This window comes from Mustelus asterias, chromosome 2 (genome assembly GCF_964213995.1).
Source record: "Mustelus asterias chromosome 2, sMusAst1.hap1.1, whole genome shotgun sequence".
NCBI classification, from domain to species: domain Eukaryota; kingdom Metazoa; phylum Chordata; class Chondrichthyes; order Carcharhiniformes; family Triakidae; genus Mustelus; species Mustelus asterias.
In genome coordinates, this window is record NC_135802.1 from 71926644 (window position 1) to 71952398 (window position 25755).

Consider the following 25755-nt stretch of genomic DNA (forward strand, 5'->3'; position numbering starts at 1 on the left):
CTTACCTGTGATGTTACAAGGGGCGATTTTATTTTCAGCACAGATCAGGGCACCCTTTAACAATGGCACCCCAGTTTCTGTGGAGCCGGCATTGCTAGCTCTATCAGGCCTATCCCCAGAGTGATAATGAAAACCATGCTCCCAGGTCTCTGCGCACTGAGTGCCAGAAATCTGGAGAGAAACCTCAGCTGGAGAGCTACATGCTGGTTTTTGTCCTTGAAACTGACACTCTGACAAATTATGGGAAGATTCTGCCAATTTTTTTACAACCATGTTGGCGTGAGGCTCAGTAACACAAAAGCATGCCAATAACTATTGATTGCAGACTGTTAGTCATGTGTGTGAAATACTACAATCAAGCCATCGGAGAGTATAATTGGAGTTATTTTATAATTAGAAGAAAAGCATTAGAACTTTCTAAGGTTGTTAATGACCCATGTATTGAAGCCCATGATTGTGATTAGGTAATAATTGGCAGTCCTTTCTATACGCTACAGGCACTCCAATATGCTCTGTTGCTGAGAACAACTGTCAGTAATAATTTGTTTTAATAATATTGGAAATGAACTTAGTTATTCTGCTTCCATTTCAATCAAAGAACATCAACTCCGATAACCAGTAACCGAGATCAGTGAAGCCTTTAAAATGCAGTTTACGTCAAGAGTTCTGAAATGTGATAGAATTTCTCTTGGGTCTCTGTCATTTTCAAGATTTTCTGACCTACCTTGTGAGAGGCAGAATCTCTATCCACCCTTTAGTAAGCAAATGCCATCAGAGATGCACAGTTGAAGCTCCCACTTACCTTGCACATTCGGCATGGTACTGGGAACCAACATCGTCAGTGAAATGAACCTAAATATTATCAGAAGGATAAAAGTGAGTGTCACTGACTAGATCCAGGCCAAGAAAGCAGATTGGACCCCAGAGAATGCCTTTATGCTGATGTATCTTGATATTTGCTCCTATACAGGATAGGGTATTGGGAGAGGGACTGTTGCTGAATCACATTTAAGAAAGCTAAAAGCCTTATAGTAATCATCTCCAGAACACATGTCAAATTTTAAAACGACCTTGGATGCCTCCACTTATTAATGGAAAATCACTAGTCAGCTATTACTTCCAATCTGGACTTCTGCCAGAAAAAAATAAGCTTTTGCTGTTATTTTTCTTATCTTGCTCAGTGGATACTTATTTCGTTGGTTTTGTAGACCTCCGTCCATTTCAAGAGACAGACTGCACCTATGGTGTATGTCACTTCTGTATTAAACATTGGGGGTTGTGGCTGTAGCGGCTGATTTGTGAGTGGCGCAGATGAACACCATTGAGCTAAGGTCGACTAATGTTTTTTTCAATCTGCTAGCTCCCTTGAGCTGAGCCAAGATTCCACAACAAAAAGTTTGTGTTGGGAGCCAAAGATGTCTGTTTAATTGAAGGGACTATTCAAGGGCAGTCCCATTAAACAGGATAATAGAGAAGAACTGCTGTGGGAGGAAAGTGGGCAAACATGTCCAAGGCTATACAGAGATCAAACAGGAGATAACATGCTCCAAGCTCACAGAAAACTAGATCATCATTGAATATTTCTGAGTTGCTAGACCAATATTATTTAATTTGTGAACTACTAAATTGGTTTCTTAGCTCTTCTACATTTCTTTACTTTGCTCGAAAACTCTTGAATTCAGCCTCCCATTGTCACTAAAAGTAAATGTGTTTTGGAATTGAGGAGGAGAGTCACCATTCAGCAAGTAAAATGTAGAAAACATTGACCACAAGACAGCCCAATCCCTTACTTTATAAAACTCAAATATATCCTGTAAGTGATTGAGAATTTAACAAACTCAACTTGACAACATATGATCTATGGACTTCAGTGCAAAACGTGGAGTGCAGTAGACCTTTCATTTTTATTTGTAAATTAAAGAGACCTGCATTTTGCAACATATTGTAATAATTTGTAGACATTAAAGTGTTCATAGTTGTACAATAATTTGATCACTTTGTGCTTTTTTTATTTCAATGATTGTCTATAACTATGTTATGAATTATGATTACTCATTTTATTTGTACCCTCATTATAATTTGGCACCTGTCACCATGATGATTTTTCAATAAAGAAATTATCTGTCTATCTGCCTGCCTGCCTCTGGCCTGCCTGCCTCATCTTCTTGCCTGCTCCTGGCCTGTATGTCTGCCTCTGGCCTATCTGCCTCCAAAGTGAATGTTTCGAGTAAATATCATAATTAGATATGTGAGATGGCAAATGTTTTTATTTAACAGCTCTGTGCACTTACTGAATAACTTTGAAAAATAATACTTGATGTGAAATCGATGTAAAGACATTGTAGTTATTTCAAGTAATAGGTTATTTTCACCAATTGCAAATTATAATTTAAGTACTAATTAACAATTTTTAAGATAAATTTAAGACACTTCTAATTGTGGTCCCAGATGGTGTTGACTGTAACAGTTGAATAATTGTTTCTTTATCTTATTCTCAGGTGGAATGCAAAATATTATGCTTCATACCTTTAGTCTAGCCCGTTACACCTACATAATACTCTCTGGAATGCGGCACACTAATGGAACACCAGTTGCTCGGATTTATAGCGATAATGAATTTGAAACTCCAGATGCTCAGGGACCTATCATTAATATGAACGTGCTGGATGAGAAAGGTGGCATTGTTGGTTATGCCAAGGTATGTCGTAATCTTGTTCCTATCTCATAGTTTCTGTTGTAAGTCATTTGTAGAATTGGTTGTAATTATAAATGCATTCTAAGAATATGACAAATGACTTGAGATCATGACACGAATAAGCAGAAAACTGAAGGAAAGCTGTAGAAACTTGTGCTGGTGTTTTGATGAATGGCTATATTCCAGGAATCAAGGTGAGAAAATTAATGAGGGAGGAATAGCAAAATAATTATTATACATCATACAGAAAAGAAATCTCCATATCCTTTTGTATATTTAAGCATACTGCACAGGGAAATCACAGTGGTAGGTTATCATGATTAAAGAGGTTTTGTCTCCATGATATGTGCTCTGCAAGTAACTGTAACCATGCTGTAAGTATAATTAAAATGCAAGAGATGTATGGCAACCAATGTCGTACCAACAGCTGCACACCTTAGTGTTTCTGAGCAAAGATTTTGGAATCTCTGGGGGAGGAGAGGCGATGGCCTGGTGGTATTATCGCTAGACGATTAATCCACAAACTCAGCTAATGTTCTGTGGACCCGGGTTTGAATCCTGCCATGGCAGGTGGTGGAGTTTGAATTCAATATAAAAATAAATCTGGAATTAAGAATCTAGTGATGATCATGAAACCATTGTCGATTGTTGGAAAAACTCATCTGGTTCATTAATGTCCTTTAGGGAAGGAAATCCGTCGTCCTTACCAGGTCTGGCCTACATATGACACCAGAGCCACAGCAATGTGGTTGACTCACAAGTGCTCTCCAAGGGTAATTAGGGATGGGCAATAAATGCTGGCCAGCCAGTGACGCCCAAGCCCCATGAATGAATAAAAAAAAAGATTTGGAATTTGATGTGTATATAATCCTCCAAATTGACAATGCTTCCCGTTAAGAAAAAGTTGTCACAAAACAAACACTAATTGTTTCCGAAGAACTCTGTTTCTCTCTCCACAGATGCTGCCAGACCTGCTGAGTTTTTCCATACTTGCTGTTTTAATTTTGTTAATTACTTTTGTTTGGTTAACTTGTCCTGCATCACTTTTTTGTTCCTTTGTGTGTCAAGTGAATAATCGAGGAACAAGCCTCAAAGTGACAAATAGCAGTGCTGGCTCACTCATGAGTCTGGCTACTATATTTTCAATCCAAAAATCAATATATAGCAATACTTCTCAGCAAAATGTTTCATAGAAAGCAATGTTCAGTGGATTACTAATTTAGATTCATGGATTTATAATCCAGGAACAAAGAATGCAAAGTTTCAATATACTGAAAGACCAATGTACAACCCATAGATTTATTGTAAAGCACTCTAAAACAACATTTTCATTGTTTTTTTATTTGCTCATGGATGTGCACTTCGCTGGCTCTTGCCCATCCCTAATTGCCCATGAAAAAGTGGTGGTAAACTGTCTTTGTGAACTGCTGTAATCCATATGATGTAGGTATACCCACTATACTGTGAGAAAAAGAGTTCCAGGACTTTGACCTAGGAACAAAGGAGGAATGGTGATATTTCAAGTTAGATGGCTTGGAGGGGAACTTGCAGGTGAGAGTGTTCCCATGCCTCTGCTGCCCTTGTCCTTCTGGTTGGAAACGTTTGATGGTAATTTGGTGTGCTGCTGGGGTGCATCTTGTAAATGCTATACATTGCTGCCACTGTGTTGTTAGGGTGCTGGACCAAGTTATAATAGGATGCCAGATTAGACCTCAACAATTTTTCCATTTTCCAGGAATGATTCCACTGAAAAATATGATTGATTTTTTATTTGTGTCACAAGTAGGCTTACATTAACACTGCAATGAAGTTACTGTGAAAATCCCCTTGTCGCCACATTCCGGCATCTGTTCAGGTACACTGAGGAAGAATTTAGATGGTCAATGCACCTAACCAGCACATCTTTCAGACTATGGGAGGAAACTGGAGCAGAGGAAACCTGCGCAGACACAGGGAGAACGTACAGACTCTGCACAGACAGTGACCCAAGCTGGGAGTTGAACCTGGGTCTCTGGCGCTGTGAGGCAAATAGGATCTTTTATAGTAAAACAAACTTTATTTAATAACATAGTTTAAATTTAACTCTAACAAAGGAAGCAGCTGAACTATTAACAGTTGAACATATTTAAAATTAAAAGGAAGCAACTTTACTTTCTAGCATATGACTGTTTCAGTTCCAAATAAGCAACATTCCTCTTAAAGACTTAAATGCCACTTTAAATACAGTTAGCAACTATGAATACACTTGTATAAATTTTGTTAACAGTCTTGAAGCTTTCAGAGAGAAATTGAGTTTTAGAGCAGTTTGCAGACCTCTGTCTTCAGCATTATCCCAGCTAGAACTGCAACTCTAAAACTGCAAAAGCTCATTTTTCTCTGCTATAGACCTAGTTTATCACATGACCATATCAATTAACTTTAATCAGAAATCCTAGGGGAACTTCTTGTGTACACAAAAGTCTATTAGCTCTATCTAAGCAACAAATTCCTAGCTGAAAATAAATTATTAACTTGCTTTCACACTCTTGGGCTATGTGTTTTCCAGACACACTGGCTGCCATCAGCATACATCTGAAATTTTAAACATTACCGTTGAACAAGAAAAAATATAAATATTTATATTAATTGCACTTGTGTCATCACAGTGTGTTGATGGTGGAAGGAGTGAATGATTAAGGTGGTAGATGAGATGCCAGTCAAGTGGGCTGCATTGTCCTGTATGTTGTCGTACTTCTTGAGTGCTATTAAGAACAGCACCTATCCAAGCAGGTGGAAAGTATTCCTTCACACTCTTGACATGAAATTTGTAGATGGTAGATTGGGGAATCAGGGGGTTAATTACTCACCCAGAATTCCCAATCTCTGCCTTGCTCTTGTAGCCACAGTATTTATATGGCTGGTTCAGTTCAGTTTCTGGTCAGTGGTAATCGCTAGATGTTGATAATGGGGGACTCAACAATTGAAATGTTAGACTGTCTCTTGTTAGAGTTGCTCATTGCCTGGTATTTTTGTGTCATGCATGTTACTTGCCATTTATCAGCTCATGCTGTTTAGACCACATTTAGCTCTTTAACCCTAACTCATCTTCCTGGAATCTTTTCAAAGTGTCTTGAGGACTGTCTTTTCATAAAACTTTTTAAAGGTGCTTATATTCTGAAAGAATGCTGGGGTTGATTCCCTGGCAATGATACTTATCAAATCAGACAAATCCGTAATGTCTCACTTTAACTCCTCATAAAATAAGTCTTTACTACCAGTCTATACTTTGGAGTTAATGATGTCTAAATTTGACTTGCTGGTCCATCTTACAATAATTAGTTCAGATTAATTTATTATTCACACTACACCACCTTCCATTAGAAGTTATAGTATGTCTTGATTTCAGTGGCATGGCTTGGAAATTTATGATGTGGAGATGCCGGCGTTGGACTGGGGTAAACACAGTAAGAAGTCTCACAACACCAGGTTAAAGTCCAACAGATTTATTTGGTAGCAAAAGCCACACAAGCTTTCGAAAGCTAGTGGCTTTTGCTACCAAATAAACCTGTTGGACTTTAATCTGATGTTGTGAGACTTCTTACTTGGAAATTTATGTCAGGGTAATAAACAGCAGTGGAGCCCATTTATCTGCACCCACTAAGATGTCATCAGATATGTCTGTCAGCCCAGCTCCATTATCTGACAACATGGGAAATTGTCTTCACTGAGTCTAGATTATGAGAAAGCTAGGTGCTGAGCTGTAGCACATGTCAAAAGGACATCTGCAGATACCATGCAGTATACAGGTGGCACATTAAGTGATAGTAATCATTAGTGATAGCCAGAATGCTGGTTCCAACAACGTTAAGACATTTTGCAAGCTGATTTTTCAGACAATGCTGCTTTGCATTGTGGCACAGAGGCTCATTTCAGCAGCTATCAAATATGGCAAGATGCTGGGCTGTTTGATTACTTTCCTGAAGACTTGTGCCGATTTTTCTTTTGGGTCTTTATTCCCTGCATTTTTTTCTCTGTACCTTAGCTCTCCCCCCCAACTTGGATTTTGGCAAAGCCTGTATAAGGCTTGTCAATCCTCACAAAATTTGGTTGTCATTTCTGCCACTGCCACCCACACCCCAATTCCACTGCTCCATCATCTGTCTGAATTACATTTACATGAAATTTACCTGTTGGTAGCCCCCATGTTTGTTGCGATTTGCACATAACATTACATCAATTGAGAATTGGATGCCCCAGTTCCATCGAGTAACAGTCTGAATTTAAAAAATGCCAAAAGTGAAAAATGCAGGCCAATCTCCACAATGTTGAAACAAATTCACTTGCAATCTAGCTGATAATGTGATTTTATGAAAACGCTATCACTTTTTACTGCAACAGGTAGACAAACTGGCAAATTTGTACAACATCCATCTTCGCACTGGTTGCTTTTGTAATACCGGAGGTTGTCAGCAACACCTAGGAATCAGTGATGAAGATGTCAAAAAAAACCTGAAGGTTAGTACTGGCTATATAAGAACACTATATTTTCTCTGTCTTTGTTCCGATGTCCATTCGGAAACAGATTTATATTTGTGATACTGGATATAAGTTTTTGCGACTCTTGGTCTCATTATAGCAGAAGGAGTCATAATTAATCCTCTAACAAGAATGTTGCCAAATCAGACCTACTTGGTTTTGAGGCAAGAGGAGTTCATATTTCAAATCATAGACCTGGTTGATTTTGACTTAAGGAAAAACATTTAATGAAAACTAAATTGAAATATATTGACAATTTGGGCCACAAATAGTGATTTTTTAAAAAGTAATTCTAATTTAACTCATTTAGATGTGAGCATCTAAAGTTCATACTTTCCTGACCTTTTGTTTATTGACACCAGCATGCAAGAAACATTGGGAGTTATATTTATCCTGGTAAACTCATCAGCTTAAGATTTTACAAACTCTTGAATAATTTGCCAATACATGCAAAATACTATTCCTGTTTTTTTCTGGGTGGTTCCAATGGGTAGCCACTCGTGCTTTGCAATTACCTTTGTATTTTTCATATTCATTTTATTTACATCGAGTAAATGTTATGTTTTGCCAGTTTATATCTCAACAAATTAACACACAAGGCAGAATATATAAAAACCATTATAACCTGAGTACAAACAATGCCAATCATCACCTTGCCTATTGATCAACATTATGCACCAGAGTCTATTCCAGGATTAGACCTGTCAGCAACCATTACTTCCCACCAATTTAAGTAATTCTTCTTAAAAACCTCATGTTATTGTTGAACCAGATCCAGGAGAAGCATTTCCCATTATCCATCAGAATCAGAAACTAAGCAACGTATAAGAATGCCACTGATGAATTTGACCTGACTTTTAATCCTCCTCCTTTCCGTATTGTTTGTGTACGATAAGAGTATTTTGAGCTTAACAGATTCTTGGGTAACGCTATGCTAGGTATGTACATGAAAGTGTTATGACATTGCAAGTAGTCAGAAGTCCTTGGGTTATATATAGTCCCAGGGCCTTTGTGAAGCATCTTTAATATTCTCTGTAAATTTGGTACACCATCACAGAGGATTATACAGGAAAGCCTGCCAAACGTTCATGAAGTCAGTGTTGCTCTCTTTGTCTGTCCCATTTGTACACAGAACAAGACAGTAGATGTCAAGAAATCAAGTGACATTTAGGCCCTTTTATGTGGAGGTTGGGATCCAGAGCCAGAGAGCACTTGTGCTAAAACAGGCAGAAGTTTCATTTCATTAGATAAGGGGGCAGGGAAGAATAACATACTATCTTTTGGGCCACAGGTATATTGAGCATCAAATCTCCAGTACTGATCTTTGAATGTAATGAGAAGAAAGCCTTTGATAAACCTGTGGGCACGAGAGGCCCTTTGAATGCCCCCGCCAGATTGTGAAAGTAAATAGTTTGGGCCTATTAAGTTTGGCAAGTACCAAACATTAAGAACTGTTTGAGCAAAAGGTTTCTTAATGATGTTATCACACTGACATAAGATAGTATCTTGGGCATTTAAAAAAATGTTAATGAGAAGTGGACATTGCTGGCATGGCCAGCATTTATTACCCATCCCTAATTGCTCTTGAGAAGATGGTAGTGGGCCATCTTCTTGACCCACTGCAGAGTAGGTACACCCACAGTGCTATTAGGAAGGGAGTTCTAGGATTTGATCTTGTCACAGTGAAGGTATGGCGATAGAATTCCAAGTCAGAATGGTTTGTGACTTTCAGGTGCTAATGCTCCCATGCATCTGCTGCCCTTATTTTTAGATGGTAAAGGTTGCTGGTTTAGAAGATGTTGTCACCAGATATTTAGTGAGTTCCTGCTGTTCATCTTATAGATAGTACATACTGTTACTGTTGTGTGCTTGTTATGGAGAAAGTGAATGTTTAAGCTTGTTGATCGGGTGCCAATCAAGCAGTCACTTTGTTCTGGATGGTGTAGAGTTTTCTGAATGTTGTTAAAGCAGTACTGTTCCAGACAAATGGGAGAGTATTCCATCAAACTCTTGACTTATGTTTTGTAGTTGATGGACAGGCTTTGGGAATCTGGAGGTGAGTTACTTATTGCAGAATTTCAGCCTCTGACCTGTTCTTGTAGCCATAGTATTAAGAGCACGAGAACATAAGAAATAGGAGCAGGAGAAGATGCGTGGCTTGCTGAGCCTGCTCTGCTATTCAATATGATAATGGCTGATTTTGGGCTTCAACTGCACTTTCTTGCCTGCTCCCATATCCCTTGATTCCCTGAGAGACCAAAGATCTGTCTATCCCAGCTTTAAATGTATTCAATGATGGAGCATCAACAACCCTCTAGGGTAGAGAATTCCACAGATTTTACAACCTTTTCAGTGAAATAACCTCTCCTTGTCTCAGTCCTAAATGATTGTGTCCTTATCCTGAGACTCTGGCCCCTTGCTTTAGAATCCCCAGCCAGGAGAAACAATCTCTTATTGTTTACCCGACGAAACCCCTTCAGAATCCTGACGTTTCAATGAGATAACTTCTCATTCTTTGTAACGCCAGAGAATATAAGCCCAATGATTTCAGTCTTTCATCATTGGATAAACCCTCATCCCAGTGACTAATGAAGTGAACTTTCACTGTACTGCCTCAAACACATGTATATCCTTCCTTAAATATGGAAACCAAAACTACTGTGCACAGTATTCCAGCTGTGGTCTCACCAAATCCTGTACAATTGTAGCAAAACTTCTGTATTCCTCTATTCCAATCCCCTTGCTACACAGGCTAATATGCCATTTGCTTTTCATGTGCCCATCCACTACGGATGCGCAATAAATGCTGGCCAGCCAGTGACACCCACGATTGAATCAATAAAAAAAATAAGTTTCTGGCAATGTTGATGGTGGGGGATTCAACGATTGTAATGCCATTGAATGGTCAATGGGAGATGGTTAGATTTTCTTCTGTTGGAAATGATCATTGCTGGCATGAATGTCACTTACCACTTTTCAGCCCAAGTTTGAATGTTGTCCAGGTCTTGTTGCATGTGGGCATGGACTGTTTCACTATCTGATAAGTGGCGAATGTGCTGAACATTGTGCAATCATCACTTCTGACCTTCTGATGAAGGGAAGCTCATTGGCGAAACAGCTGAAGATGCTTGGGTCTAGAACACTACACTGAGGAACTCCTGTAGCAAAGTCCTGAGGCTGAGATCATTGACCTCCAACATCCACAGAATCTTCCTTTGTGCTAGGTATGACTCCAACCCAGTTTTCTCCGATTCCCATTGACCTCAATTTTGCCAGGGCCCTTTGATGTCACAGTTGATCAGATGTATGTCAAGGGCAGCCATTATCAGCTCATCCCTTCAGTTAAGCTTTTTTGTCCATGTTTGGACCAAGGTTGTAATGAGGTCTGGAGTCAAGTCGTCATGGCGAAACCCAAACTGAGCATCTGTGAGTAGGTTATTGCTGTGTAAGTGCCGCTTGATAGCTTGATCGACACCATCTTCCATCACTTTGCTGATGATGGAGAGCAGACTATTGGAATGGTAGTATGCTGGATTAGATTTGTTCTGCATTTATGGACAGGACATACCTAGGCACTTTTTCACATTGTTGGTAGATGCCAATTCTGGAGTACTACAAGCCTACAATAATACAGGATGTTGTCAGGGCTGATGGCCTTTGCTATATCCAGTGAATTCAATAATTTCTTGATATCTGGATGACACACATTTCTCACATTCCTCTTTAAACATACTCGCCTTTAATGTGTACTACAGGAGGCATCAGTACATGTAGGCTAGAGATGGGGGTTTCATCAAATCTACAACCCATGACTCCTTTTGAGGAGAGCCCATCAACGTTCTGGACACAGAGATGTTATTCAAAGGCAGGAAGGGAGCAGTCAGATTTCTGCCAATACTGTGCCAACACTGAACCAGGGATGGGAACTCAACATCCAGGGGTATTCAATATTCAGGAAAAATAGCAGAAAGGAAAGGGGGGGGGGGTGGGATGGTGTTGCAGGTTAAAAGGCAGATTAATGCAATAGTAAGGACATTAGCCTGGATGATGTGTAATCTGTACAGGTGGAGCTGCGGAACACCAAAAGACAGAAAACATTAGTGGGAGTTGTGTACAGATTACCAAACGGTAGTAGTGGGGTTGGAGATGGCATCAAGCAGGAAATTAGGGATGCGTGCAGTAAGGGTACAGCAGTTATTATGATTGACTTCAATCTGCATTTGATCAGGCTCACCAAACTGGTAGAAATGTAATGGAAGAGAATTTCTTGGAATGTGTAAGGGGTGGTTTACTCGACCAATATGTCGAGGAACCAACTAGAGAGCAGGCCATCCTTGGCTGGGTATTGTGTAATGATAGAGGATTAATAAGCAACCTTGTGGTTGAGATCCTTTGGGGAAATGTGACCATAATATGGTAGAATTCTTCATTAAGGTGGAGAGTGACAGTTAAGTCTGAGACTAGGCTCCTAAACTTGAGAAAAATAAATTTGATGGGATGAGGCATGCATTGGCTAGGATAAGCTGGCAAAGGATACTTCAGGGGTTGACAACAGATGGGCAATGGCTAACATTTAAAGAACACATGGATGAACTTCAATAATGGTACATCCCTGTCTGGCGTAAGAGTAAAATGGGGAAGGTGGCTCATCCATGACTAACAAGGGAAATCAGGGATAGTATTAAAGCCATAGAGGAGTGTTGGAGCTTTTTTCAGAGGCCAAGTATTAAGCTGGCTTTCACATGAGGGATTTCCCTTCTTGATTATGGCTCAGCCAACACAAAGACTCTTGTGGAAACGGTGCTCTAGTTAAAGACGTTTCTTTATTTTCCAAGCCTGGTTCAACATACGACGAAGAGAGATTTGGTGATGTAACAAATCACTCTGGAATTACATCACTCTCAGTATTACAATTATACAATCTCCAAAAGCCATTTGCTCACCCTTTGCTTATCCCATCCGGGTATGAGCCAATAATTATTAGCACAGATTATTTACCTTGACAGCATGGGATTACGTGGGTTCATGGATTTCAAGAGTCTTTCTCTCAGTCTCCTAATACTCTCAAGACCTTATCTGGTGTAATGTACGACCTATTCATCCAAACTGTCTGAGATCTCTGGCACCATCCTTGGGTAGTGAATATTCTATTCATTAGGATCATCTAGAGACGCAGGGATAGTGTTCAAGCCAAAGTGGAGGCATATAAATTGGCCAGAAAAAGCAGCAAACCTGAGGACTGGGAGAAATTTAAAATCCAGCAGAGGAGGACAAAGTGTTTAATTCGGAAGGGGAAAATAGAATACAAGAGTAATTTTGAAGAAGACATAAAAATTGGCTGCAAAAGCTTCTATAGATAGGTGAAGAGAAAAAGACTGATGAAGACAAATGTAGGTCCCTTACAGTTAGAATCAGGTGAATTCATAATGGGCAACAAAGAGATGGCAGAGCAGCTGAACAAATACTTTGGATCTGTCTTCACTAAGGAGGACACAAATAAACTTCCAGAAATACTAGGGGACAGAGGGTGTCGCATGAAGGAGGAGCGAAAGGAAATCCTTATCAGTCAGGAAATTGTGCTGGGGAAATTGCTGGGATTTAAACGCGATAAGTCCCCAGGGCCTGATGCTCTGCATCCCAGAGTACTCAACGAAGTGGCCCGAGAAATAGTGAACACTTTGGTGATCATTTTTCACCATTCTGTAAATTCTGGAAGAGTTCCAGTGGATTGGAGGGTAGCTAATGTAACCCCACTTTTTAAAAAAGGAGGGAGAGAGAAAACAGGGAATTATAGAGCCGTCAGCCTGATATCGGTGGTGGGGAAAATGCTGGATTCAATTATTAAGGATGTAATAACTGAGCATTTGGAAAGTGGGGACAGGATCGGTCCAAGTCAGCATGGATTCACTAAATGGAAATCGTGCTTGACAAATCTTCTGGAATGTTTTGAGGATGTGACCATTAGAGTGGACAAGGGTGAATCAGTGGATGTTGTGTATCTGGACTTTCAGAAGGCTTTTGCCAAGGTCCCACAGAAGAGATTAGTGAGCAAAATTAAAGCTCATGGTATTGGGGATAATGTATTGACTTAGATAAAGAACTGGTTGGTAGATAGGAAGCAGAGAGTGGGAATAAACGGGTCTTTTTCAGAGTGGCAGGCAGTGACTAATGGGGTACTGTAGGGTTCAGTGCTTGGACTCCAGCTATTCAAAATATACATTAATGATTTGGATGAAGGAATTGAATGCAATATTGTCAAATTGGCAGATGATACTAAGCTGAGTGGGAGTGTGTGCTGTGAGGAGGATGTTAAGAGGCTGCAGGGTGAGTTGGATATGCTGGTTGAGTGGGCAAATACTTGGCAAATGCAATATAATGTGGATATATGTGAGGTTATCCACTTTGTTGGCAAATATAGGAAGGAAGCTTATTATCTGAATTGTGGCAGTTTAGGAAAAGGGGAAGTGCAACATGACCTGGGTGTCATGGTGGAACAGTCGCTGAAGGTTGGCATGCAGGTACAGCAGGCAGTGAAGAACGCTAATGGCATGCTGGCCTTCATAGCAAGAGGATTTGAGTATAGGTATAGGGATGTCTTGCTGCAGTTATACGGGGCCTTGGTGAGGCCACACCTTGAGTATTGTGTGCAGTTTTGGTCTCCTAGTCTGAGGAAGGACATTCTTGCTATTGAGGGAGTCCAGTGAATGTTCACCAAACTGATTCCTGAAATGGCAGGGCTATGAAGAGAGACTGGATCAACTGGGCTTGTACTCACTGGAATTTAGAAGAATGAGCAGCGATCTCATAGAAACATATAAAATCCTGATGGGACTGGACAGTCTGGATGCGGGAAGAATGTTCCCGATGTTGGGGAAGTCCAGAACTAAGGGTCACAGTCTGAGAATAAGGGGTAAGCCATTCAGGACTGAGATGAGGAAGAACCTGTGGAATTCTCTACCACAGAAAGTTGTTGGAGCCATTTCGTTAGATATGTTCAAGATGGAGCTGGACGTGGCCCTTGTGGCTAAGGGGATCAAGGGGCATGGAGAGAAAGCGGTGGGATACTGAAAGTGCATAATCAGCCATGATCATATTGAATGGTGGTGCAGGCTTGAAGGGCCTACTCCTGCACCTATTTTCTATGTTTCTATGCTGCCAGTTAATTAGTTAAAGATGGATCAAACTGAATTGAGTCGACATCAGATCTTTTCTTACTCTTCTGTTTGACATGTGCTTACAACCCAGTTAAATGTGTTTACTTGCTGTGGGAGAAATGCTGGGTCTACCAGCTCCTCATTCAGTACTGCAGCGAAACTCCGATAGCCCATCATCTCCTTTGCTTCCCAAATTGCTGCAAGATTTGTTATTTGACTGTAAAAATATAAAAATGAAGTTTACTAAAAAGGATGGAATAGATTACTTCAAAATGGGGGCTAAGTTAAATCTGTGCACCCTGGTCCAATTATCCTTTGCCCTCTAACCCTTTTTCAACTGAAATTCTACATGTGATCTCCACTCCCCAGTTATATTGCCAGAGGAAATTGTTTCATCACAGAAAAATAAGGTTAAACTCAATGACATTAAACTGGGAATTGAATTGCATTGCCTGTACTGATCCATGTGTAAGCACTCCAAGCACTCCCTCAGCATTGCACTGGAGCATCAGCCTCAATTTTGTGCTCCAAATCTTTAAACTCGAAGGGGAAGATGCTACCTCTGAGGCTCAGTTGACTGTAATGTCACAGAGATTAACTGTTTAAAAAAACAAGTGTGACCCTACCCCCATTATGAGTTAAATTCACAAGCTCGCAGCCTCTGGAAAGAACTGTGGCTGCTGAAGATTGTTGTGCAGCATATTAAATGTTTTTATGTATATATTATTTTCCAACAGGCAGGTCACGTCTGTGGAGATTCTTTGGATCTAATTGATGGCCGTCCCACTGGATCAATCCGAATATCCTTTGGCTATATGTCCACGTTTGATGATGCACAGACATTTTTAAAGTTTATTGTAGATTGTTTTGTTAAGCAGCCAGTTTGCTTTGACAAAGACACCCTGTCTAAGCTAACACGATGTGGAACAATGAAAGAAAGTGATGAATTGCGGGCAGAGAATCTCACAAATGGAAAAACAAAGAAAATCTCTTCAGAAATTGCTGCAACACACAATTCTGCCAGGATGGAAGTTCTTCCATATCAAAAATTTTCCGAAGATCAGCCAGTGTTGAACAAAAATCCAGAAACTTCCAAATTAATCTACCATGACAATGAGTCAATAACACTCGCTAAGATCTACTTATACCCAATCAAGTCCTGTGCTGCTGTTGAGGTGCGTATAGAGTTTTATTTGTTACAAAAGCTATAGTATTATGAAGTTCTCTGATTGTCATTCAATGCCATTGTTTTGTCAGTACTTATAAACCAGGTGGTTGAAGGACCAGTTGTAGTTTGCCATCCTAAGAGTTACAATGACTCACGTCTTACATGACCACTCTTTATTTGTTGGATTTTTGTTTGTACATGGTGACATTCCTCTAAATAAGAACATAAGAACATAAGAAATAGGAGCAGGAGTAGGCCATCTGGCCCTTCGAGCCTGCCCCGCCATTCAACAAGATCATGGCTGATCTGAAGCGAATCAGTTCCACTTACCCGCCTGCTCCCCATATCCCCTAATTCCTTTATCGATCAGAAAACTATCTACCCGTGATTTAAACATATTCAACGAGGAAGCCTCCACCACTTCAATGGGCAGAGAATTCCAGAGATTCACTACCCTCTGAGAGAAGAAGTTCCCCCTCAACTCTGTTCTGAACCGGCCCCCCCTTATTTTGAGGTGTGCCCTCTAGTTCTGGTTTCCCTTCTAAGTGGAAAGAATCTCTCCACCTCTACCCTATCCAGCCCCTTCATTATCTTATATGTCTCTATAAGATCACCCCTCATCCTTCTAAACTCCAACGAGTACAGACCCAATCTGTTTAATCTCTCCTCATAAGCCACACCCCTCATCTCCGGTATCAACCTGGTGAACCTTCTCTGCACTCCCTCCAAGGCCAATATATCCTTTCGCAAATAAGGGGACCAAAACTGCACACAGTACTCCAGTTGCGGCCTCACCAGTGCCTTGTACAGTTGCAGCAAGACCTCCCTGCTTTTATATTCTATCCCCCTCGCGATAAAGGCCAACATTCCATTCGCCTTCTTGATCACCTGCTGCACCTGCAGACTGAGTTTTTGCGATTCGTGCACAAGGACCCCCAGGTCCCTCTGCACAGTCGCACGATGTAATTTTTCTCCATTTAAATAATATTCCAATTTACTATTATTTCTTCCAAAGTGGATAACCTCACATTTGCTAACGTTATATTCCATCTGTCCACATTTGGCTGCAAAAAATAATACTGACATTTTTATGAGCAACCTGAAAGCCTTTTACCCCCTGCTAGCATGTGACATTCTGGTTTTTACCCATGGAACTCCCAGCATGTCATGCACTGTGGACTAGAAAGGCTTCAAAAGTATGTAAATCAACTCAACTTCATTACAGAGCACGGTTCTTATTTGACACAAAGACAGGAATCATTCTTGCGAAGTGGTAGTCATTTTTCAGGAAGTGAAGTATCAGGTCCTGTACTTGTCGTGTTGGTCCAAAGCGAATGCACCTATATAGTTATCAAAGAATAAAGTGTCTCACCAATTCTCTGTTAACATTAAAAAACGGATTACAAAGTTTATTGCAGGAGGTGAAAAGTTAAAGTGTATGAGATAGCTTCTTGGAATTGAAAGGAAACGTGATAAAAGGCTCAAACTAAGCAAAAATGGCAAAGGGGGTAGAAACAGAGTCACTGGAACTACATCTTTCTTACAACCCCAACCCTAAGTGCAGCCTGGAAACATGGCAGCTCCTTTCCCTGTGAGAGTTTTAACAACACCAGGTTAAAGTCCAACTCTTACTGTGTTCACCCCAGTCCAACGCCGGCATCTCCACATCATGAGCTCCTTTCCCTGCCAGATAACATCATGCCACTTACCACCATGCCTCCTCCTCGCCATCCCCACTCTCCAAATGAAAACATAAATAGAATGTAAAAGGGGATCAAGAAAAAATAAAAACATTGGTGAGAGAGAAACAGAAGAAAAGAAAAAAGACAAGCACAGCAGGGAAGAAAAACGTAAGACAAGGGACAAAGAAGAGAGAGAAATATCATATTCCATGATTTACAGTGTGTAGTGGAGGTTAACTAATATATGTTATTACATATTTGCATTGTCATCTTTAATAAATTTATTTGGACTAGAATTTTACGTTGAATGAGCAGGCGTTTGCCTGACCTGAAATAGTGTGAAATAGCTCGAGAAAGTTTTGGGCACATGCCCCCAAGTCTTCATGCTCACATGCAACATTATGGTTGGTGGGCATGTGCGCTGATAATTAACGGCCAATTAAGCCCAATAATAACCCAGTTTATCCTAATTTTACATTGCTCACATGATTTAGTGCTCTTCGCAGGGGAACACAGGCAGATGGCCAATCCATTTTTTTCTCTTTTCTCATCTACACAAGGGAACCAGAGCATTGGCTGTGTGAGTTGTTAGGAGTTCAGGTGAGAGTTTGTTGCTGCTTTAAGTGCTGAGATTTCAGACCTTTTCCTGTGGTTTCTGCTGAAGCATTTGCTTTGTTAGCCTTGTTCTGAGGATTCTTTGCTTTTGTCAACTCTCTTGGAGGATTTCTGCCAAGTGCACGATTTTCAGATGCCCAGAACAGTGCCATCTGTATTTCAGCAGATGATGATTGCGTATTCCACTGGGGGCATCACCTCTGAGGAGAAAGAGAGGGTCAGAAGGAAAATGAGGCCAGGTTTCTGCAGGCAGCATTGCAGAGAAAGACCTGTGAGAGGGGTAGTGCAGACACAGGTGGTGCAGAATCAGCAGGGAGAGTAAGGCCGTTGGCACTGCACAAGGCACCTCTATTCTGTTGCCAGAGTGTACAGGCAGTGATCTAGCTATCCCAACATGCCCAATGTCCAGTGCTGCAGGAGGCTCCATCTCTTTAGAGACACTCTGACATCAGTATGCCGGATGATTGGGCTGGAGAGCACCTCCAACTGTGGGTTGGGTGCGCACCCAATGTCACTGGTTCTGAAGGTCACAGTAGCTCTCAATGTTTTTGCATCTGGATCTTCTCAGTGGCCAATGGGAGATCATTGTGGTGTGTCCCAATCAGTTGTCTGCAGGTGTGTCACTGACGCTCTCTTCAGATGGGTCATGATATTCATTCATTACCGGAGGGACCAAGTGAGCCAGAGGTTTCACAGTAATTCTCGGTTCCCCACATCCAGGGTGCCATAGACTGCACCCATGTGGTCGGCAAGTTGCCAGTGGGGCAACGGGTGCCTTTGTGAATAGCAAGGGTTACCACTCCATGAACGTCCAGATAGTATACGACCACAAGACACAGATTCTTCAAGTCTGGGCAAGGTACCCTGGCAAGCTCCCATGATGCATACATTCTTGTAACACTCCCATGTGCGAAGTAAGTGCATGGCTGGATGGTTGGTTGCTGGGTGACAAAGGATATCCCTTGAAAAGTTGACTCATGACACCATTCCAGCACCAAGAACAGAAGCAGGTGATGATTGAGAGGACCAGTGGGTTGCTGAAGATGCCTGGACCAATCAGGGTTGCACTGCAATATTTTCCAGAGCATGTGTCATTTATAGTTGTTATATGCTGCACTCTGCACAATCTGGCACTGGAAAAGGGGAGAGCCACTGGAGGATGAAGATGGCAGGGCAGCTCCACAGGCCTCAGGGGATGATTCTACTGATTGATCTGATGAGGAGCCCAGGCAGGCACAAGGTAAGGACATGGAGACAGACTTGAAGAACCTTCAGTAATGCAAGGACTCCAGGGAGGCCTTGATTCTATGCACGTTCAGTTGGGATGCCCAGGCTTGGCATCAATCTCATGGCGAGGAGCTCCCACCTTATCACATGTTCCTGAGGAGGCAATCTCGTGACCCCAATGTCACTTCGTAACCTCTATAATAAAGTTTGCTATTCCTACCATCTATCATGAGGCAATAAGGATACCTGAAATTATTGAAAACATGAAGACACTCAGGGCACTGAAACAAAATCTATATTTATATTTTTTCCAGAGTTGCCAAAAAGGAACATAATAATTTTGGTACTACTGTCACACACAAAAACAATACATAACACTGATGAAATCCATGAAAATCTGACGGTGCTTTAAATTTCTGCAGACAAGTGCTGCATGCCCCCCACATACCCCATTTCTGGCAGAAGCATTAGAAACAGATTGCAGACTTCACTGTCGTGTCGGCCCTGATGACCTTGGTGGTTATCCACTATCCGACGAGGCTGGGCAGGCTCCGCTTGGGAGGATGCACCCAGCGACATGTCTGGGCACTCCTCAATCATCACAGATTCATATGCCATGGTCACTGGCAGAGGGGAGGCATGGCCACTTTTGTGGCAGGGCTGAGTTTGGGTCAACTGATTTTTATACCAGAATTAAAGATCACAGAAATTTGACTTGAATTAAAGTTCCCAATTTTGTGCACTGATTCGACTGTTTTATCCTGGATTTAGCTGCTAATCCAAGTACAAACTGATGAAAATTCTCTCATTATGCATAGTGATGGCATTAAAAGGACAGTGTCATGATTACAAGAAGACAAAGGGATCATTCTTATTGCAAAATAGTCCAGTCACCGTTAGCCTTTTAAGATTCCAAACTTCTATTACTAACATTCAGCTCTTTGAGCTTGGACATCACATTTAATCTGTAGTTGATGTAACTCCTTAAATTTGGCTTGTTTATATCACTTTTGAAAGCTTAAATGCTCTTCAAAGCCAGTTTATTTCCCATGGGCGAGTATTGTTGCCTGTCTACTAGCTTGCAAAGAAATCATACACAAGTTCTGAGACTCAGGACAGTTCAAATTCATGCAAGGTAGTGGATTTGTTGATGATAACAGAGCAACAGAGCAGTGTTAGGGAGCAAGGATTAAAAAAAAACATGATAAGCAAATTAATAATGAGAATTTAGAGCAGGCCTGGAGGCATTAATTGAAAATCAATTATTTTACAAGGTACTAACTAGATTCTAGAAGAGGGAATAGAGATGTTTTAGATTTGTGGATGGGCAGCTGAGAACTGTTCTTTGCAATTCCTCAGCCTTGTGTGAACCTCAGGACACTTAATGAGTTTGGTACACCTGAATGGCTTGCTCGGCCATTCCAAAGGGCAGGTCGGTGTCAGCCATATTGCTGTGGTTCTGGAGTCACATGTCGGCCAGTCTAGATAGGGTTGGCAGATTTCCTTCTCTAAAGGACATTAGTGAACTAGATGGGGTTTTTTAGGACATTCGATGATAAGGTCTTGACACCATTACTGAGACTAGTTTTCAATTCCAGATTTTTTTATTAATCAGTTGAATTAATTAACAATTTAAACTCCACCCCCTGGATCACTTGTTCAATGACATTACCACTAATCCACCGTCTCCCCTTGAGTCTTGGGGGAACCATGTGTGTAAGAAGAATCTCCAGCAGTTTGAACTCAAGCTGAGATTTCCAAACTTGAAGGGCAGTTGGAGTCACTGCGGAACACCAGGAAGGATGATAGTTTCCTGATTGCATGTTCCAGAAGATAGTGCTTGTGGTTTGACTAAGAGTTTGGGATAGCAGATCAGTGACCATCTGGAAGAGTCACAAAGTTTTACAGCACAAAAAGTGGCCCTCCAGCCCATCGTGTCTGCACCAGGTATCAAGCATCTATCTATTCTAATCCCATTTTCCAGCACTTGGTATTGTAGTCTCATATGCTATGGCATTTCAAGTGCTCAAGTGTAGGGAGAGTTAGAAAATGCGGGAGTCTTCAGGGTGTGCACTACTCTCAAACTTTACTCAGCATTGGAAACCTCAGGCAATGAGGACGTCTTGAAGGTGGGTAGTCCAAACCAATGGGCAAGAGACTGCACAAAGGGGAACAGCAAAGAGTGGAAATGCAGTCCTAGGAGATTCCAAAGTTAGAGGAAAAGCATTTTTGTAATCGTCATTATGAGTTCTACATGGTGAGTCGGCTCCCATGTGGGAGAACATCATGGACAGGGTGTTGAATATTCTGCAGGGAGAAGAGAGTGAGCCAGAAGTTGTAGTACCTGTTGGTACCAATGACATAGATAGGCCTTATGGTCAGATTTTGAGGAGCTCGGGAAGAATTTAAAAAGTAGGATCTCAAAGGAGATCATCTCTGGATTCTTCCTCATGCCTTGTACTAGCAAGGGTAGAAATCGGAAGATAGGGAAGATTCACAATATGGTTTGAGGCATGGTGCAGGAGAGAGGTGCACCATTGGTTTCTTTGGATATTTTGGACCACCTCTAGGGCAGAAGGCACCATTGATAAGGGACATGTTGCACCTCAACAGGATGGGCACCAAGGTCCTCATGGGGAGGTTCACTGGTGTGGTTGGGGAGGATTTAAACTAACTTATCAAGGGCATGAGTACTGACTCATAGAAATGGAGAGTGAGGAGTAAGATACATAAAGGAGTGAGTATTTTGGATAGTACTAGAGAAGGGAGTAGTACCATAATTGATAGGAGCAGACTAAGAAGGACTAGGAGGAATACTTTTATGAGGTAGGCTTTTCAAATGCATTATGTAAACATCAAAAAGCATGAATAAGGTAAGTTACAAGCACAAATACCTGTGAGGGGATATAATATAGTGGCAATAACAGAAACTTTGTTTGAAAATTGTGTGGACTGGGCACTTAATATTCAAGGGGAGCGATTCTCCCAAAAATGCTGAATTGTTGGGAAAACTGTTCCTAAATCTCGACTGTTCTGACAGTTCAGCTTCTCACCTGAATCTCCGCACTCTGTGCACTGCAGACATCCCAGTTGTGAATATCATTAAAAACCCAGGGATGAGGGAGCGGCCTATTCACGCCGGAGTTTGACAGTTCTGCGCATGCGCAGTGGCCCCAAACTGTCAAACTCCCGTTTGCTGTCCAGCCCGGGACCCCCGCAGTGCTGCCCCTCCAGGCCCACCCGCACCGCCCGATCGCGGCCCCCACAACAATTCCCGGGCCAGCCCTGACCCCCCCTGTCCCGGAGTGCCCCGATGTCCAGGCCCCAACCCCCAGCCCACCCCAATCGCTGCCCTCTGTCCATCACAGACCGATCTCAATGCAGAGTGGCAGCGGAACCCCCCACGCTCACCGATCACCCCTAGCCCCCCCCCCCCACAATAGGCTCCACCCCCTTGGCACTGCCCGATGCCTGCTGGGCAGTATCAAGGTGTTCCTGGGCATGGGCACTTTGCCCCTTGGGCAGTGCCAGGAGGCACAGGCTGGCACTGCCAGGATGCCCATGCCTAGGGAGCACTACCCCCTCCCCCTGCCCGGTCCTGATAATGAACACATATACATATTTAAAATACATGCAGAAAAGATTCAAATTGCTTACCTGCCTTCCCGCTGGTTTCCAGCGTGGTCTGGCCGGTGACTGTTCGCCGGCTCTGGGAGATGCACATGCGTTCCCGGCGCATGCGCAAATCCCTGTTCAAGGCCGCAGACGCGCGTCTCCCACTGCGACCCGCCAGAAAAGTTGCGGGTCGCAATGGGAGAATCGCGGCCAAGGTTTCAAAGTGTTTGGGAAATATAGAGGGGGGCGATTCTCCAGCCCCATGTGCCCAGGCACAAATCACATTATGGCCAGAGAATATCACGAGAAGGGCCAAACGTGATTTTCACTGAGGAAAACCCTTTTTGGGATTCTCCCCATCCCTGAGCCATGATGTAATCACTGGGGGTGAACCAGATTAGCATATTTAAATCCTGATTTTAAATATGCAGGGTGGGTTTAAATCTGGATTCACCATCTCCCAGGATTCACCGACACTCAAGCACAACGGGTACACCACAAATGGAGGCCAGATATGATGGCCACAACAGGGGGCTTGAAGGTCTTTGAAGCTCCCCTGGCATCCTGGTAAATGACACTGCCAGAGTGCAGGGGTGGCACTGGCAAGTGGCAGCGCTTGAGGGGGCAGAGTCTGAAGGGGTTCCCTGAAGAGGTGGGGCCTTAGGTAACCCCATAACAGGCTGTCACTCACTTATGTGGGGGCCTGATGCTGGCGATTAGGAGTGAGGGGACCTGATGCCAGCGAGGATGGATAGGGGGGTGAATCACCTTCATGCCTGCATTGTGTGTGTGTGGGGGGGTGTGCATTGGAAATTTAATAATGAGGTATGTTGCCCCATGGTCAACGGTTGGGAGTGTTCCCCATGTATGCAGGGTGTTGGATTGTCCATGGGGGGGGGGGGGGGGGGGGGGGGGGGAGACCTTCAACTCAGCTTTGAGATGAGGTGCCTTTTAAAAGGTGCCCCGATCTCTGAGGAGCTGATCTCACTGGCATCTTTTTTCCTGCGTATCTCTTTGCCGGCGGGAATCTCCCCAAGCTCCAAAAAATGAAGTGAATTGCGATCTGGATCGCACCGACCTACCCAACGGAATTCTCACTGCTTTTCCCTTTGGAGGTGATGCTGAGTCATTTTTTGGAGGGAATTTGGCCCAGGGAGGGCAAAGAGAGAAGTGGGATAGCACATTGAACAAAAGTTTGATTCTGTCTCTTAAGATTTCTGAGCTTTTGCCTGTAAGCTTCTGGAACTAATTCATACACATTAAGCACAGCAGTCTTAACCATCCCATATCATAATCTGCAGACTTTTCATCTGAAAGGATTGAATAAATCTCCAACATTTTCCCGACCAAAACAGTCCAATAAAATTGTCCCAGATTTTCTTGGCTATTGTAACTTTGCAGCAATTTTCTCAAACATTCAAATGATACAAAATACATTTCAATCCCTTCCTCATTGAATTTAGGCAACAAGCAATTATTCCTTGCGAAATCGGAATCAGGCTGGAGCAGAGAATCCTGCTGGCATGAATGGCCAGAGAATTCCGGCCCCTTTTCTTTATCTCTTTCCCCTCTCTTTCAAATTCAAGCATTTCTTTTTCTTTCTCAAACTCAAAATTTTTCTTTTCTCTCTCTTTCCAATTTGAGTGACTTCATTAGTAATGCAGCCTATCCAACATCAGAGGCTTTAACTCCCAATTTTGATTTAGTGAGGAATAGACATTTGATGCCTGAATTCAATGAGGAAGGAGTTGAAATGTATTTTGTATTGGTTGAGAAAATTGCCACAAAGTTACAATGGCCAATGAGTTCTCGTTAACTCATCCGCACTTGAGTGTAATAAATCTACAGGGCAATGCTGATGAAGTGAGGGATAGGGACTAACTGAATTACGATACAGAAAGCTGGTATGGACTTGAGGGACCGAATTACCACTTTCAATCCCATAATGTCTCAATGCCTCGGTGACTCTTATGGGGTGACTTAAATCTGCATATAGATTGAGCTAATCAAATTAGTAACAATACCGGAGAGGAGGAATTCCTGGAGTGTGCATGGGATGTTGAACAACCAACTAGAGAACAGGCCTTCCTAGTTTGGGTATTGTGTAATGAGAAAGGAATAATTGGCAATCCAGTTGTGCGAGACTCCTTGGAGATGAGTGACCATAATATGATAGAGTTCCTCATCAAGATAGAAGCTATGTAGTCGATTCTAAGACAAGAGTCCTGAATCTTAATAAAGGAAAGTACAATGCTATGAGGTGTGAATTAGCTTTGATGGATTGGGAAATATCACTGCATGGCAGATGCAGCATAATGTGGATAAATGTCAGGTTATCCACTTTGGTAGCAATAATAGGAAGACAGATTATTACTTGAATGGGTGAAAATTGAGAAAGGTGGATACTCAACGAGACCTTGGAGTCCTTGTGCACCAGTCGCTGAAAGTAAGTGCTCAGGTACAGCAGGCAGTAAAGATGGCAAATGGTATGTTGGCCTTCATAGTGAGAGGATTTGAATATAGGGATAGAGATGTTTTGCTGCAATTGTATAGGGTGTTGGTGAGGCCACACCTGGAGTAATGTATGCAGTTTTGGTGTCCTTATCTATGGAAAGATGTCCTTGCAATAGAGGTAGTACAGTGAAGGTTTACCAGGCTGATTCCTGGGATGGCAGGCCTGTCATATGAGGCGAGACTAAGTCGGTCAGAATTATATTCACTGGAGTTTAGAAGAGTGAGAGCGGATAGAAACTTATAAAATTTTAACAGGGTTAGACAGGGTAGATTCATAAAGAACGGACGGAATTCTCCCAAAAAGACTGTGTCGAATTCGCAGGAAAACTGGAGTTATTCACACTGTCTTTTTCAGTGGGAATTCAGACTAGAATCTCCCACACTCTGCGCAATGCAGAGGTCACCAACGTGAATATCATTATATCTCAGTGGGCAGGGCCTATTCCCACCCAACAGGCTGAAACCAGCAGACCTCTGCATATGCGCAATGGCCCTGAACTGTCAGCCTCCCTCTTTGCTGGCCAGCTTGATCACTGACCAGCCCGGGAGCCCCACAGTGCTGCCCAGCCC

General features: G+C 42.2%; 1 protein-coding gene across 3 annotated transcripts in view; it reads left to right on the top strand.

The window, feature by feature from the left end:
• The window catches only part of mocos (molybdenum cofactor sulfurase), a 261052-nt gene that overhangs the window by 110747 nt on the left and 124550 nt on the right, over window positions 1-25755 (top strand). For all 3 annotated transcript variants that reach the window (XR_013500329.1, XM_078237017.1, XM_078237026.1), the window contains exons 6-8: window positions 2499-2698; window positions 7073-7189; window positions 15102-15539. Coding sequence is in view for 2 of the 3 variants with exons in the window: in XM_078237017.1 (XP_078093143.1) it covers window positions 2499-2698; window positions 7073-7189; window positions 15102-15539 (755 nt within the window). In the remaining variant the exon portion in view is untranslated. The remainder of the gene's footprint in view (window positions 1-2498; window positions 2699-7072; window positions 7190-15101; window positions 15540-25755) is intronic.